Source organism: Camarhynchus parvulus, chromosome 6 (genome assembly GCF_901933205.1).
Source record: "Camarhynchus parvulus chromosome 6, STF_HiC, whole genome shotgun sequence".
NCBI classification, from domain to species: domain Eukaryota; kingdom Metazoa; phylum Chordata; class Aves; order Passeriformes; family Thraupidae; genus Camarhynchus; species Camarhynchus parvulus.
The window spans coordinates 2,724,246-2,739,557 of record NC_044576.1 but is presented as its reverse complement, the minus strand read 5'-3'; the positions used below and the strand labels follow the sequence as shown (position 1 = coordinate 2,739,557).

Below are 15,312 nucleotides of genomic sequence, written 5' to 3'. Positions count from 1 at the left end.
TTAAACTGTTTTATAAAATTCTCAATGCAGACCCTTTAGACTTAGTTATGAAACAACACTGGTGGCCTCCATTCCTGATGTTAAGCTAGCAGGAGTGATGATAGGCAGTACCCAGCCCTGAACAGGACAGAAAAACAAGGTGAGGGACATTGTCCTCACTTGCATCTGCCTCAGAAATCTGTCTGAAGCCTGAAGAACACTCACTGAAGTCAAGACAGGACATGCTCCATAAAGGCAAGTGACCTAGAAAAAGGAACAGGCAATTCCTGACAGAGGCTTCCTCACCAAAACACAGCAGGGCTTTCCCATGGAAAAGGTACCAGGCAGGCAGAAGGGCACAGAGCAAAAACTTATTTCTCTCAAGAATGCATCCCTTAACTGAATCCTCTTTGGGGACACTTGGCTTGTATAAATCACTGAGACCCCTCTGCTTTTAGGGATTTACAGCAAGAGCCAGCACTGAAAAACTGCCAGCTGGGGCATTACAGCCCAACTGCTCATAGGTATTACCAGTCAGCAGGATATGGAATGATAGCACTCATCTGATGAATCAGATGTAACTTTTTGGCTAGCAGGTTGAGCATGGCATGTCACCTACCTCCCAAAAATAGCAGGGCATAAAAACTCATGTTGATCTCTAATAGGTGTCAGCAGAGGACTGAAGTAAGCAAACCTCATGACACGACTTGTTTGATCTCTGATGCCTTGAGAAGGCTGAGCTAGAACAGAGGCCAGACAGAGTTAAAGAAAAAAGTAGGGATTTATTAAAAGGATCTCCTCAATGGATGCACCTTGGGCAGCACAAGAGCCCAGCCAGGGCTGCATCCAAGATGAACCAAAATGGTCACGAAATGGATGACTGGGCACGGGGTCTCTCATTTTTGTAAGTTCTGCTCCATTTGCATATTGGGGTTAATTGTGCAATTACAGCTTTAGTTTATGAAGTCCCATCCTTCTTGCTTTTCTCTTTTCAATTCATCCTTGTTTATGCTCTTGGGCCCGAAATTTGGATCATTTGTCCTTGGTCCCAAGCTAGAGAAGGAATTGTTTTGTGAAGCTCAGAACTACACACCAAAGCTGTACAGAATCTGAAAAATATAAAAGCTAAAACTTAAGGCACGACTCAGAAAAATCTTATCTGGAAACAGTGTGGGTAGAAAATTCACTGACCACATGCTCTCCCATCACCTGTGCTGCTCTGCTGCAGTATGGAAAGGCCACACTTTGCTATCCATCATTGTGGATGGCACAAGGTCTGACTTCAGTATTACAGTTCTTACATAAAGAAATTGTTTCACCTTAAAACAAGCTCCAAGACACTGTGGACACACACTGAGCCTGATGTTTGGCCTGAGAGGGCATAAGCACTCCATGGAACACCCTGACAACCTCACCTTGTAAATGTCATTTGTCAGCAAACCTTTTTGAGGGGACCACAAGCAGCTCACCTCTGGCTGCTGCAGCAGACAGGTTGTCAGAACAACCTGTAATTGCACAGGTACAATTCCTGTGTTCAGTTTGAGGCACTGCTTGAACAAATTGAGCTTCCCCAGCCTTCAGCTCCCATCTAAATCTTGCTCACTTTTCAACCTAGCAGCAGATGGAAAGCTGATATAACATCCACTGGTCCTTGTGCTCAGCAGTAGTTAGCATCCTTTAGGTTGTGCTCTTCAGTGGTTTTACCCATGGAAATACTGCAGAGGGATGCAGAAGATTTACCAGCATGTAAAAAAGAAGCTGAAAGCCCAGGAAGGATGACATTCGGGATAGGGACACAACCAAATTCACACATCATATGACAGTTAAATATGGCTGCTGTGAGTATGCAGCATGGAGGACAGCTAGATGAAACTAGAATAAATTCCAAAACTGTTTGGCCTTGTAACTGCAGGTAAGGTTAATAACCCTCACCAATTTATAAAAAGGGAAATCTGATCTGAACTAATTTGGATCACCATCCCTGCAGCCATTGGGTATCATGACTCCTTTTCCCCACCAAACTACAAAGGCTTTCCTGGAAATCTCTCCTTTTCTGCTTCCTACCTGTAACAGTGCTCAAGGGACCCGTGTGATCTCTCTGAATGAACTGAGCTTGACCTTCACAACAGCTCTGCTCTTCACTTCCCAGCCTCGTGCCCTTGGGAATTTCCATCTGGGAGCGCTGGCCTGCTGAAGGAGAGGCTCTGTTCCAAACATGCCCACTTTGCAGGAGTACCCCATGATGGGATGTTCTCCTGCCTGGACTAATCCCTTGGCTTCCCAGCTCCAGCTGGAGCCCACAGACCTGGCAGTTGTTCAGGAGCCTTTGCCATGGCATGGCCCCACCCAGCTGATTCCCAGCCTGGCAGCACAGTGGGCACACATTCCCAGCCCTGGCCGTTGTTTCCATCCCGCTGCAAGGAGCCCGGCTGTTCCCCAGTGTTCCTGCAGGAATCCAGGCCCAGGTGTCTGTGGGGTTTGCAGGGGCTCTCTTGGGGGTACCTGGGGGTGTCTGTGGGATTGGGGAGGGGCGCCTGAGCTGTGGGGGTGTCTCTGGGACTCCTGCTCTTTTTCCCTCCTATTTCCCATCCTTTTTCCTCTCATGTTTCCCACCGTTTTCTCCTCACCTTGCTAGAGCTTTCCTGCTTCCTAAATGCCACTTTTTCACCATTATGCCATCTCCATTTTTTCACTCTTCCTGCCTTCTTCTGCTGCATTTTTTGCTCCATTTTTCCTGCTTTTCTCTGCCTTTTTTTCCCCCTTTTTTGCTCCATTTTTTCCTCCTCTCTTGTTTGCCGCTTTCTTTCCGCCCCCACTTTTTCCCCTGATCTCTTTGTTCCCATCCTTTTTTGATGCCTTCACCCCCTCCCTGCTCTTTTTTGTAGCTTTTTTCCCCAGCCCTTTTTTTGCCCCTTAATATAAATCCTTCAAATGATGGAATCAGTGGAGATCTCTACCAATTTAAACCCTAAAAAATAAGGCACAACAGAGATTCCTTGTCAATGTAAACTGAAATATTATGAAAGTTGAGGGTTTGCTCTCATTTCAAACTGATAAAATCCCATCACAAAGGGTCTTCCCTGATCTATTTCAGCAAGAAAATGGGGATTCCCCATCCATTTGTAGCCCTGAAATAATGGCCAAGGCAGGGTTTCTTTCCATTGATACCCTCAACATTGCAGGTGAATGGGGACTCCCCCAGTTGAAACACAGACAATAAGGGAAAATTGACCAGTTAAACAAAATCAGAATACACTTTGACAGAAATCCATTGAAAGGAACCACACCACTTGTCTTCCCTAATTAATTCCATCAGGTTTCCTTCACTAAAAACACTCTCAGAATTAAAAGTGGAGATGCCTGGTGTGTTACCTCAAAGCAGTGGAAGAGGCAGCATGGAAATGCTTCTTCTTCCATGGCAAACTCTCCTGGGAGCACTCCCAGAGCGTTGCAGGGCTCCTCTGTGAAGCTGCTGAACAAATGGAAATAGTTGGGATGAGCAGAGCCCCAGAGAAATCCCAGTCCCACTGATGGAAAAGTCAGATTATCCAAGCAGCAACATCAGCTGGAGTGTTTGCAAAGGAGCAGCTTTGTTCTGAACCTCAGCTCAGGAGCTCTCCTCATGCACTAAGGGAGTCCTTCCATCTATTTGGACATTTTCTATAGCACAGGCCACACAGCAGTTAAATGTGATCATGTTCTTCAACTCAATCATTCTTTTTAAGTATCTAAACTTGATCTAACTACTCATCAGTGGAGAAGTTTATGTATTTTCAGTGTAAATTACCTTCCCTGGTCAAACATCAACCCTTTCCAAGGTTCAAGTGCCTCTGTTTTCCACCACTAACTGCTCATTATCCTTGTCTCAATTTAAAAAAACTGTTAACTTCATTTTCCACCACAGATTTGTCTGAGTCTCTCACCTCTCAGCAGTCCAAATTCCTTGAAATTCAGCAGAACCTTCTTCACACTTCCCAGCTCTTGTTTCCATCTCTAATCCCTGTCCAACCTGCCAGTGCTCTCCCTGAACTGCTGGCAAAGTAAATTACACAACTTCAGTGGAGGACAACTCATTAATTGCTGAATGAAAAAGAAATAAAGAGAAATTAAGAAGCTGATTTGGACCTGGCATTGGACTGCCTTGCTGGTGTCTGTGTATCAAGAATTTCTATGTATTTTATTTCAAATTTATCTTGTTGAAACTAAAGTTATCATATTTAAAATAGATTTTTCATTCTACATGAAAGCAACACGCTGCATGCCTTCCAGACACGTTTTCACTGAAAAAAAACCCAAAACTGCTCAGCCTGGGCTCACATTCAGCTACTGCTGGCATGATACCAACATTCAGCAATAATGGAATTCATTCAGAAAATGACCAATGAACTTTCACTCCAAGAACTGATACTGCACTGAGGAAGTTATGCATACCATCAAAAAGAGTTCAGTAAACAAGTTGTATTTCTGTTTTTATTTCAATATATTTTAAAAATACTTCTGGCCAATATTTACACATTTGCTCCAATTACTGTTCAAATCCTTGTGCTTAATAAGGAACAGGCTCTTACAGAATTGCCAGAAGATCTCACAATGCAGCATCGTGCTCTTGGCAAGGATTAAATGTCTGCCCAACATTTCACCAGCATTCCCAAATCCCTAAGACTCTTCCTGCAATGTGGTGTTTCCCCACCTCTCCCTGAAGGCAGCAGCATTTTCAGAACAAGAACTGCTCCCCAGATATTGAACCCACTCAGCAATGGGTAAGAGCACGTTTTAGAAATGTGGCCAATTGGATCACTGATTGGGAAATGGAAGAGAGGTGCTGTAATAAAAGAAAACCTCATTTGAGTCATTCATTCAACATCATTTTTCAGTTTTCTGAAATTGTGTCACCACTAAGAAAGTCTCATTTCCACCCAGACAGTGTGCAAACAGAAGCTTTTGCAGGTAAGTTCACTCTGATGAAGTGACACAAAATGAACAGAATGCTCTAAATTAAAACCTTTGGCCTCTTCTTCCACATCCTGCTCGTGTGTCTGTGCTTCATCTCCCCACCAGCCATGTCCTGTCCAAAGGCTCTCCCTGCCTTGCTCAGCTGCCAGTGAGCTCTGTGCTCTCAGGTAAATTCACCCCCAGGCTCTGTAAAATGTTCGAGGTGGGTCCTGCCAGGCCAGCCTGGGCACTGTAGGACTCGAGCAGGTTTGCCACCAGGTTCATGTCCACATCCAGGGCTGCCAGCTCAGCAGCCTCAGCTCCAGAATCAGGGCCAGCACTCTCACATGGGGCTGCTCCAACAGAACTTGCCTGCAGGGAGTACAAAGAGAAAGGTTTATCAAATTGCATGAGCAGATTTAAGGGGGAAAAAAAAGGCAAACCACAGGAGAAAAGAAACAACAATTGTGCAGCCAACAAAGTCCAGTACACTCCTGAGTCTTGACAGACAGGAATTCAGACACCAAATGCTCGTGCCAGCTAAAAATCACCACTGTCCATTACCCAGATCAGGTTCCAAGAGAAGGACACAAAGTGTTGCTGAGTCCTGCCTCAGCTTCCTATGGGAGAAAACTACTACAGGAACTCACAAGTGAAGCTGCAGCTGCTTGCCCTACTACTAACAACAGGGAAATGGAACTAAGCCTTGGAAAGGATGGGCAAATTCCAAGCTTAGGTAAACTTTAGTTTGGAAAAAAGGTATGATGGTGCAGGTCCAGCACATTTGCTTGCACGTGGGAAGGTCCTGATCACATTACTCAGAACGGCCCCTTGCAGCACATTTCCTGCTTGGAAATTACTGCTGCAAATCAGAGCTCAAGGCACACTCACCCCTCTCTTGTGGCTGCTGAAACTTTTCCCAACGTTGGTCTGGGCCAGCTCACGGTCCATCTCCTTCATGTACGCCTTGAGACTGCCCACGAGCTCCTCAGCAGACACCTTCTGCTCCTGCCCTTCATTCCCAGCATCCAGCTCTTCATCATCCTCATCTGAGAAACCAAACTCCTCCTCTTCATCCAGATCATCAGAATCCAGCTCCTCTGAGTCTGCCCCTGGACATGATTTTGTGTCAGTAAAACAGCAAAGAAATCACTGCTGGCATTTGTTTCAAATAAAGAAGCAATCTCACCTAAAATTCTGTCCAGAGCTTTTGTAAAAGAATCCACATCAAAGGTAACATGGGATTCATCAGATGACCTGAAATATAAAAGGATTTTTAAAGAAATAAAGCTTTTATGGTTGCCTAAGCCTGACACAGGCACAAGCCATATTGATTTCTCTCAAGACAGGACCAAAGTTGGGACATTTGAATTTAAAAGGCCTCAAAAGTTTGAAGCCTGTATGCATTAGACATGAAACAGTGAGTGGAAGAATTCTTGGCATAAAAGAGAAAAATTGTGAAGACCACAAAATCAACCTGAGGGACAGAGAGCAGCTCAGCTTGCAGCACTTGAACCTGCACCAGTGCCAGAGTGGTACCAAGCTGATTTAAAGCAAGCACATGTTCCCTGCTCTGGCTTTGCTTCAGGCCCTGCTCTGCACAGCACCTTCAAACTCTGATTCTCTGCATCACAGAACCAACCACAGGGCTGCAGCAGAGTGCAACATTCTACCCCAGACCCAAACTCCAAGTGCTACTACCAAGGAATTTCTGCTCCTTCGTGCGTGGAGACTTTGGACACAAAAGCCTTCATGCTCTCAGCAACTGTTTCCAAGTCATATTTTTGCCCCTCCTCATTTGTGGAAGGAACAGACTCATTTCTTGTCTCCTTCAGCATCTGATCCAGAGCACCTGGTGTAATATCCAGCCAGCTGTCATCTGAAAGAACACAGCACAGATCTGTTACTCTGCACAAGCCTGCTGGCCCACAGGCCCAAACCAGCTGACTGACAGGACTGCAATCATCCTGCAGCTCAGTTCTGCAGCTCAGTTGTTGTGCTGGTCCTGGGTCACACACAGCAAAAGGCAGAGTGAGGATGAGAAGAACTGAGTGGAGATTTCTTGTCACTACTTAAAAACTCTGCTTTGCAGAGCTCAGACTAAGAGAGACCATTCCAGTCACTGAGAAACCTTTGGCCACTAAGGGGAGGAAGAAAGGCTTAGTCTATATTGGGAGAGCCAATCCAGTGTTTAGTCTTAAGGAAGGCTGGACTGGCTCTCCCTTCACAGCTGTCAGCATTGCCCCTCTCCCCCCACAAATAATCATCTGTAATAGGAACAATTCCCCCCAGCCAGCTCACCATCCTCTGCAGGAAGACAAGATGCTTCTCTCTCAAATTCCTTCAGATCAATGAGTGTTGTCTGTAGTAGTGTCAAGATTTCATCACCTGGGCTCACTTCAACAGAGTTAGAAGTAAAAAAAAATCAATTCAATTTACTGAAATTGATTAAATGGGATCACAAGCTCTGCATTCAGTTTTTCACTCGGATTCTTCATTTTTCCTTCTATGCAAACACATCAAAAAGGGAAATGAATCTGGGGGAAGTACCAGAGTACTACACAGAGCATTGGCCAAAACAGGACACAGTCAGTTCCTGCAATTCCCAGCTGATGGCTCCAAAGCCCATTGGTCATGGCTCTTTTTATTTACATTTATCTTGCCTTGGTAAATATTAAGATTACCTGATCCCAAACAGCACAGACTGGAAACTCAAAACCTAACAGTCGAGATATTATGAGCTGGCAAAGCCTCAGATATTTCTGTAGTGATTTATTTACTGGATTTGATCATCCAGAGAAATCCACAGCCAGCCCCTTGAGCAAAGGAGACAGATGACCCTGTATCCATTATTCACTGGAACTGCTTTTCAATGAAACTTTAAAGGGTTCAGGTGTTTGTAACAAGGATTTCAAAGGTCACTTACAGGATTTGTAGGGTATATGACACTCATGAATTTCAAGTAGCTCTCACCTTTCTGGCACTGCAACAGATTGCTGGAAGTGATCTTCTGCCATGTGCAACAGTTCCAGGTACTTGGCTGATCCTTCCATTTCTCCCTATTGAATGCAAGTCACAGGCATGAGCCCAAACAATTCTCCCTCCCCTTCCTCCTCACAGTCAGGCTTCCTAAGGATGACTGTTGGTCACACAGAAATTCTGAGAGAACCAAAACAACTAAAACCTCTTTGCCACGTACACCTGGAACTCAATACAGCAAAGGCCATTCCTGTATTTGAAGTATATTAAAGGATATTAACCTAAGAATCTCAAAAAAGTTGTCCAATTTTATAACCTTCAAGTAAGTACTCAATTTATGTTCCATTTATTAACTTCAAAGAAGTAGTCAAAGGCATCTTTAAAAAAAAACCTCAGAAAACCTCACCAAAACCCCCATAACCCACAAAAACCACACACACATAAAAATTACACTTGCATGGGCCCAGATAGGCCTATGGTGTTATGTATGGATCTTGAAGAGTATTTAATTCTAGAGGGGTGGAAATGAAATGTAAACCAGTGCAATCAGTTACACCTCACACAATCACATATGGTGGTTTTCTTCACTCAAGTGTATTTCTCCCTTTGCTTTAGATGAATTAATCAATCCCCACATCTTGCTTTTTCCTTTTTAATTTCCAAAATAAATTACTTTCAAAGGGGAACAAACAGCACATGTCCCCTTTAAACACATTAATTCATTTGACACAGAGATAAGGATTCAAGCTCCTGCCCCTCCTTACACAAGTTCAGGAGTTAAAATGTATTTTCCCTGGAATGTTTAAAACCACAGCCACTGAAATAAACACAGACCTTGAAATAATCCTTCTCCTTCAAGCTCCTGAGGAATCTCTCCCACAGAGGACCGCTTAACACGTTTCTCTTGGCATCAGGAGCTACTTTACTGCTCTTGGAGCACAAAATTTCAAAGCCATGAGCCTGCAGATAAAAGATGCAACAACAAGAGGTTCTCAAGGTGTGATGGACTTTGCTCACATTTTTCTGGATAAGCAGGCAACTTCCAGACAAGGACCCACTCCCTGGACATGCATGAACCAAGTCCAAAATGCACCAGGAACCATTACCAGCTTCATGCCCAGCTCGTAGGCTCTGTACTGAGGATGAGATGGGGCGGGCAGGGTGTATCCACTGCGTCTGTCTGGAACAAACTGCTGCTGCACCAGCTGTGCATATAAACACCGAGTGAAAGTCACCTGAAACAGCCAGAGCAGAAACAAACACTCCCTGCAGCAGGACTCTGCTGGGGACAGCCATCAAACTCCCTCCAGGCTCACCAGAGGGGGTTTGAAGGCCCCCATATTACAGCCAGTACCTGAGACTGCATTCAAAATATATCTTGGGTATATTTTTCTGATAAATTGCTTTTCAGGATTTACAAAGTTTGTCCCAAATTGAAATACCCAAATAAATATGAACTTTTGTCAGTCTAAATACATTAGGAAAAATCCTTGATGTTCTGTAAAATCCCTATTTGGACTGCAACATGTTTCATCAAATACACCTTGTTTCCTTAACAACAATAATACCACATTTCTCTTCAACTAGAGAAGTGCTTCAGGAGAACCAGCATAGCCTAACTGATTCAGAGCATCACAGGCATTAAAAAGCAGCATTTCAGGTGCCACATGCGACCTCTGCTGGTTCCTGATCCTAAGAAAAGCCCTGAATTCAACGTTCTCAACTCCCCCACTGTGTCTGTTCCCTCAAACAAAAGGAAAGTATGAGCCTGACACTCCAGGTACACACTTGCAATTCATTTTGGTGTTGTGTTCCAGCCCTTGTAAGAATCTTGGGGTAGGGAAAAAATAATTGAACAGGATTTTTACTACTGACCAAATTAATGATCTCTATTTTAATCCACTGCCATTAGCAACCATCCATATCCAGGGGAAGGTGTCTGCTCATTATTTCACCTGGACCAGACAAAGCCTGTGTCCTTACAGAGACAGCAACACCCCAGCCCTGAGCATTCCCTACTCTGAGGGCAGCAAATCCTCTGCCCTAAACACTCCACAATATTGTAGAACCAAAAATAAAATGCAGGTGGTTCTAGCAGAGATAGAAAGTTCAGTTGAACACGGGAGTGCTCCTGAAGGGAGCAACAGTAAGGGACAGACAGCACTCTGGATTTTCAGAGGCAGTCAGACCGCATGGCTAGAAGTGCAAGAGAAAATTCCAGCTGCTACAGAAAAGGCCACTGTGGCCACCTTGCCAACTGTACACAAGTTTTACTCACCCTGTTTTCATTGTTCTCAGGATTCAGCCACTTTGGGAGAAAATCAGCAGCTTCTATCAAGAGAAACTCTCCATCGTTGTCATCAATCCTGGCCAAGGACAAATTGGAAATTTAGCAGGAAAGGCCTTGCAGAGCACAACAGCACACTTCTGAATCCATGTCTGCTGGGATTTTTTTAAATATTCATAAAGACTTAGGTTAGAATGGACCTTAAGGATCAACACCTGGTTCCAACACCCTTGCCACAGCCAGGCACACCTTCCACTACCCCAGGCTGCTCCACGCCCCATCCAACCTGCCCTTGGACACTTCCAACCTGTACGGGATGGGGAAACACCCCCAAGGATGGGCAATGGTAAGACAGGACCTTCAGAGCACAGGCACTGCCCCTCGGCAGCCCTCCCACAAAAGCAGCTCAGCAGCACCCGCCTTACCTGGCTGCCAGCCCCGGGAACTCCCTGGTGATCTCCCGGAGCAGGTACACAATGAACCACTCATCCTCCACGTTATCCCCGAACACCGTGGTGCCGCCCAGGTGCGCCGGGATCTCGCCTGCACGGGGCAGAGAGAGGAGAGGCGGCTCAGCAACGCCATGCCCAGGAACAGATTGTCCACACAGGCCGCGGAGTCTCCCCCACTGCGGATATCCCAGACCCTGCTGACAGAATCTTGTGTCCTGTGCTCGGGGATGGCCCTGCTGCAGCAGGGAGGTGGCACCAGATGCCTCACTGGGTTAACCCGTGCTGTGACACCGAGAGTCGGGGAAGCCGCCGGGTCCCCCTCACACGCTCCCGGTTCGAGCCCGTCGGGTCCCCCTCACACACTCCTGGTTTCTGGTCGTCGGATCCCCCTCACACACTCCTGGTTTCTGGTCGTCGGATCCCCCTCACACACTCCTGGTTTCTGGTCGCCGGGTTCCCCTCACAGCCCCCCGCCCCCCCCCCGGTTCCCCCTCACACGCCCTTGATTCCTGGCCACCGGGTCCTCCTCACACTGCCCAGCTCCCGCTCACACGCTGCCGGTTCCCTTCCGCCGCATTACCCTCAAAAGATCCCGGTTCCCGGCCGTCAGGTGTCCCTCACACTCTCCCGGGTTCCCCCTCACACGGTCCTCGATTCCGGCCGCCGGGTCCCCCTCACGCCCCCCCGCTTTCCCCTCACACACGATCCCGGTTCCCGGCCGCCGGGTTCTCCCTCACACGCTCCTCGATTTCGGCCGCCGAGTCCTCCTCACACCCTCCCGGTTCCCCCTCACACACACCCGGGTTCCCGGCCGCCGGGTCCCCCTCCCAGTCCCCCCGCTCCAGGCGCTCTCCCGCCGTGCCTCCCGGCCCGCTCCCGGCTCACCGCGGCGCGGCACGTAGCGCAGGCGGAACGGCTGCCGCTGCCACACGTAGGCGGCCAGGAGCGGGGCGAAGCGCACCAGGGCCAGCTCAGCGCAGCGCCGCAGCAGCGCCTCGCCGCCCGGGCCCGCCGCCGCCGCCGCCAACAGGCGGTAGCGCACCGCGTCCTCGGGCAGCGCCGGCCGCCGCAGCGCCTCCATCGCGCCGGGGCCCAAAGCGCTCCGCCCCCGGGGAGGAGCGGCGCGATGGCGGCGACGGCGCTGCGCTCTCTGCCCGGAGCCGCTGCGTGTCCACGGGCAGGGACCCAAGCGGCCCCGTGCCGACTGTGTTAGAATTTAGTGCCAACCTTTAAAAAAGCATTTCAACACATTTTTGAGGCATTCTAAAACACAGTACGTGAGGCTTCAGTAATCAGAGGCAGTCAAAGACCTTCCGGCAAATGCCGGGGGTTCGCCCCGCCGCAGCGCTGGGGAGCCACGGGGCGGGAGTGAGGTCGCCCGAGGGCAACCGGAGCCGCCGGGCAAAGCCGAGCCCCGGGAGCGGGGAAAGCCCCGGCGGCAGCGAGGGGCAGCCCCGCGTGAGCTACGCCGTTCCGACACCCACAGTGCTTTCCATTGGGCTCAGCCGAGCGAAAGAGACTCGGGTTCATATCCCCCAATCCGGGCTCCGCGAGACGGCAGAACGGTGAAGGAACCGATCCCAGAGAAGGCACCGGGGAGCGCGAAAAAGAGGGGACCGCGGCGGGACTGGGGAGCAAAACGACCGTACAACGATTGACTGCGTTCCCGCCAGTGGGAGGGAAATTCATCCCGAAACTGTCAGGCAGCCCAAAAGCTCGAGACTGCAGCGGCAGCGGCGGCTCCACGTGCGTCTGCCTGGGACCGGAGGGGCGGTGGCGGCGGCGCGTCCGTCTCATTCCGGAGCGGCGGCCGCACCCGGAGCCCGGCGAGGCGGCGGCGGAGCTCGGAGGCGGCTCCAGCCCAGGTGGGACCGCGGTCGGTGCTGCCCCAGCTCGGGGCTCGCTGCGGGCGGTGGGGCGCGGTGAGGGCCGGGGGGTTCCGGCGAGTTCCTGGTGCCGGCTTCGCCCGTGTCCCCCCTGCGCTGGGATCGCCGAGGGAGCGGCTGCCCGCGCTCTCCTCCTTGCCCGGAGGGCCGGGATGGAGCCGGTGCCGCGGCAGCGATGGCTCATCCCGGCTGCTGTCGGCAGGACGGAGGCGGCTGCTCCGTGCCCGGGACCGTTCCCGGCCGTGCGGCACCGGGCTCGGGGCCGCTGCCCGGGCGGGAGGTGTCCGTGCCCGGCTCGGGGCTGGCACGGCATGAACTTGAACGTGCCTCAGAGCCCCAAGCGCTGCAGGCGCCGAGTGCGGGCACAAGGCGCCGCATCGTGCCTGCTCCGGGGCCGGAGCTTCTCGGCGCTGCTCTCTGTGCCAGGAGCCGCTCCGTGGGCACAGGCAGGGACCCACAGCGGCCGTGCCGGCGCAGGCAATGCAGGGCACAATGGTGAGCAGCCCGGGGCTGCTGCTGCTTCTTGCCCCTGGGCAGGCGGACTCCGAGCCGCAGCTGCCCCGGGCCAGCAGCAGCCGGCAGCTCGCAGGCGCTGGCAGCGCCTGGCCCGGCACGGAGCTGGGCTGCAGCGGCTGCACAGCCACAGGGGCCGGGGCTGCGGCCAGCGGAGAGCTCCCGGAGGCTGCGCTTGTCTCCGCAGCTGCTGCCGCACCTCTGGGCAGCGGGGACAGCGCAGCCACAGCTGGCACCGCCCTCCCGAGCCCCCGCAGGGCCGGCACCAGCAGTGACCTACCATCGTGTCCCTTTCAGGGTGCCATCAGCGCGGCTGTAAAGCTGTTCCCCAGGCCGAGCTCCTAAGTGCTTTGCCAGCACTCCTGATGTCTCGAGAGCAAGGCGCTGTTTGTTCTGGGCAGAGAGATGCCTGCCGTGAGCACCACAAGAGTGGATCCTTCTCCATTCGTGGAGTTGAGAAGGAGCCCCAGCATCTCCAGGAGGCACCAGCAGCGGCAGCTCCACACCTGCCGGGGGCGCAAGAAGCCTCTTGGCATAAGCAGGGGGATGCCACTTGTGAGAATGCAGTGAATGAAGATGTGGAGAATAGATCCTGCACCAGCGAGGCGAGTGTGAAGGAGCCCCTGGCTTCTCAGGGCACAGCAGCAACACACAAAGAACACAAAAGGAACCTCAGAAGATTCCTGGGTGAGTGCAGGACCACCCCTGTGCCTTCTAGGGAGGGGACAGTGTCCCCTCGCAAGGCCAGGGCTGGCAGGTGTGTGGCTGTTTCCCGATGTCTGCAAGAGGCCTGGTGCTCTGCTGGGCCCCATCAGTGGCTGGAAGCAAGAGCCGCAGCTGCCGCCAAGGCTGTGCAGTTCTCCTGCTGCAGCCTGTCCCCACAGCTGTGTCCCTGGCTGTCCCCACAGCTGTGTCCCTGCCTGTGGCCAGGCTCTTGGCTCTCTGGCTGCCAGCTGAGTGAGGCCCACCCTGGCTCAGGGCTCCCTGCTCTGCTCCCTGGCCATGGGCTGAGCAGATTGCAGGGCCGGCTCTGCTTCTGGCAGCCAGCAGCTCTTTCCTGCTCCAGGTGAACGATTCAGGTGCCATCCCGTGGGCACGGCGGTGCTGATTCTGCTGCTCCTGGTGCTGGTGCTGGCTTTGGGGGCGGCCTTGGCTGTGCAGTCAGGTAAGGGAGGGGCAGCAGCCTGGGCCCAGCCCCTCGGGGCAGAGCGGGCTCCCTGCACAGGGCAATCCTCAGACCTTCTCCTCTTTCCCCTGCAGCAGCACCACAGGTTCCACTTACACCTGCAACATCACAGTGTATTCTGGGCTGTCCAAATGGCTGGGTTGGGTACAATGGGGTCTGCTACTACTTCTCAAGGGATTACAGCACCTGGGATCAGGGCCAGGAACGGTGCTCCGAGCTCGAGGCCTCCCTGGCCATTGCCAAGGATGAGGAGGCCATGGTGAGTGAGGGGCTGCGGGCGGTGTGGGGTGGCCGAGGGCAGCCTGGGGGTGCTCCTGGGCCGGGCTCGGTGCTCGTAGGGCCGGGGCTGCAGCCCTGGGCCGGGGCCTTGCAGGGAAGGAGCCCCGGCGTGCGGGGGGAGCCCCGGGCACGTGTCCCCCCGAGGGGCCGGGGCAGCTCCCACTCCTCTCTCCTGGGCAGGATTTGCTCTTCCGCCTCCGCGGGAACCGCGATTTCTGGCTCGGGCTGCGCAGACGGGGCGAGCGCCTGCACTGGGGGGACGGCAGCAGCTACAGCTCCCGGTGAGTGCCGGGGAGCCGGGCAGGGCCTGGGGGCACAGGGGCACAAGGGCTTCCCCTGGCAACCAGCGCTGCCTCTGCTCCTCCCTGCAGGGTTCCCGTCTTTGACAATTCCCAGTGTGTGTACCTGGCTGATGAGAGATTCAGGAGTGGGAACTGCTCCAGTGAGCAGCCGTATGTCTGCAGCAAGGCCCAAGCTCCCCTGTAACAGGGGCTGCACAAAGCACCTTCTCCACGCTGGGCAGTGCCAGCTTCACCTCTGAGCCCGGCACGGGGCTGTCCTTCCTCAGCTGCACCCTGTGCCTTGCACTTCCTCTCAGGCTCACCTCAGTGCCTCTTCATCCCCAGTGCCAACGCTGGGCTGGGGCTGCAAAGGAAAAGTCTCTGCAATCCATCCTGCCCCCGATGCTGCCTGCAGTGAGTGCATTGCCCTCAGGACACAACAAGCTCCAATGGGAAATCCAAATTGCCCTGGGCTCTTGGAAATCATCACAAAGTGGCCAGAATGGGACACTTTTGGGCTGTCTTTGGAAGAGGAAGA

General features: G+C 51.8%; 1 protein-coding gene and 2 long non-coding RNA genes across 3 annotated transcripts in view; 2 read left to right on the top strand and 1 right to left on the bottom strand.

Annotated features, from left to right (window-relative positions):
- Positions 1–15,312, bottom strand: part of LOC115905116 (protein ecdysoneless homolog) — a 30,121-nt gene that overhangs the window by 8,417 nt on the left and 6,392 nt on the right. Inside the window, exons 4-18 of the mRNA XM_030951215.1 lie at positions 12,380–13,147; positions 11,515–11,833; positions 10,603–10,720; positions 10,169–10,256; positions 8,997–9,125; positions 8,725–8,850; positions 7,885–7,970; positions 7,213–7,319; positions 6,613–6,790; positions 6,101–6,168; positions 5,803–6,023; positions 4,982–5,283; positions 3,903–4,011; positions 3,352–3,451; positions 2,044–2,169 (exon numbers count right to left, since the gene is read on the bottom strand). Coding sequence (XP_030807075.1) covers positions 5,071–5,283; positions 5,803–6,023; positions 6,101–6,168; positions 6,613–6,790; positions 7,213–7,319; positions 7,885–7,970; positions 8,725–8,850; positions 8,997–9,125; positions 10,169–10,256; positions 10,603–10,720; positions 11,515–11,833; positions 12,380–13,147 — 2,421 coding nt within the window. The 3' untranslated portion in view covers positions 2,044–2,169; positions 3,352–3,451; positions 3,903–4,011; positions 4,982–5,070. The remainder of the gene's footprint in view (positions 1–2,043; positions 2,170–3,351; positions 3,452–3,902; positions 4,012–4,981; positions 5,284–5,802; positions 6,024–6,100; positions 6,169–6,612; positions 6,791–7,212; positions 7,320–7,884; positions 7,971–8,724; positions 8,851–8,996; positions 9,126–10,168; positions 10,257–10,602; positions 10,721–11,514; positions 11,834–12,379; positions 13,148–15,312) is intronic.
- LOC115905288 lies at positions 13,635–14,306 on the top strand. The gene is made up of 3 exons (XR_004060849.1): positions 13,635–13,715; positions 14,095–14,193; positions 14,289–14,306. It is a non-coding gene; the product is annotated as an uncharacterized LOC115905288 (long non-coding RNA).
- Positions 14,337–14,927, top strand: LOC115905287. The gene is made up of 3 exons (XR_004060848.1): positions 14,337–14,473; positions 14,674–14,774; positions 14,865–14,927. It is a non-coding gene; the product is annotated as an uncharacterized LOC115905287 (long non-coding RNA).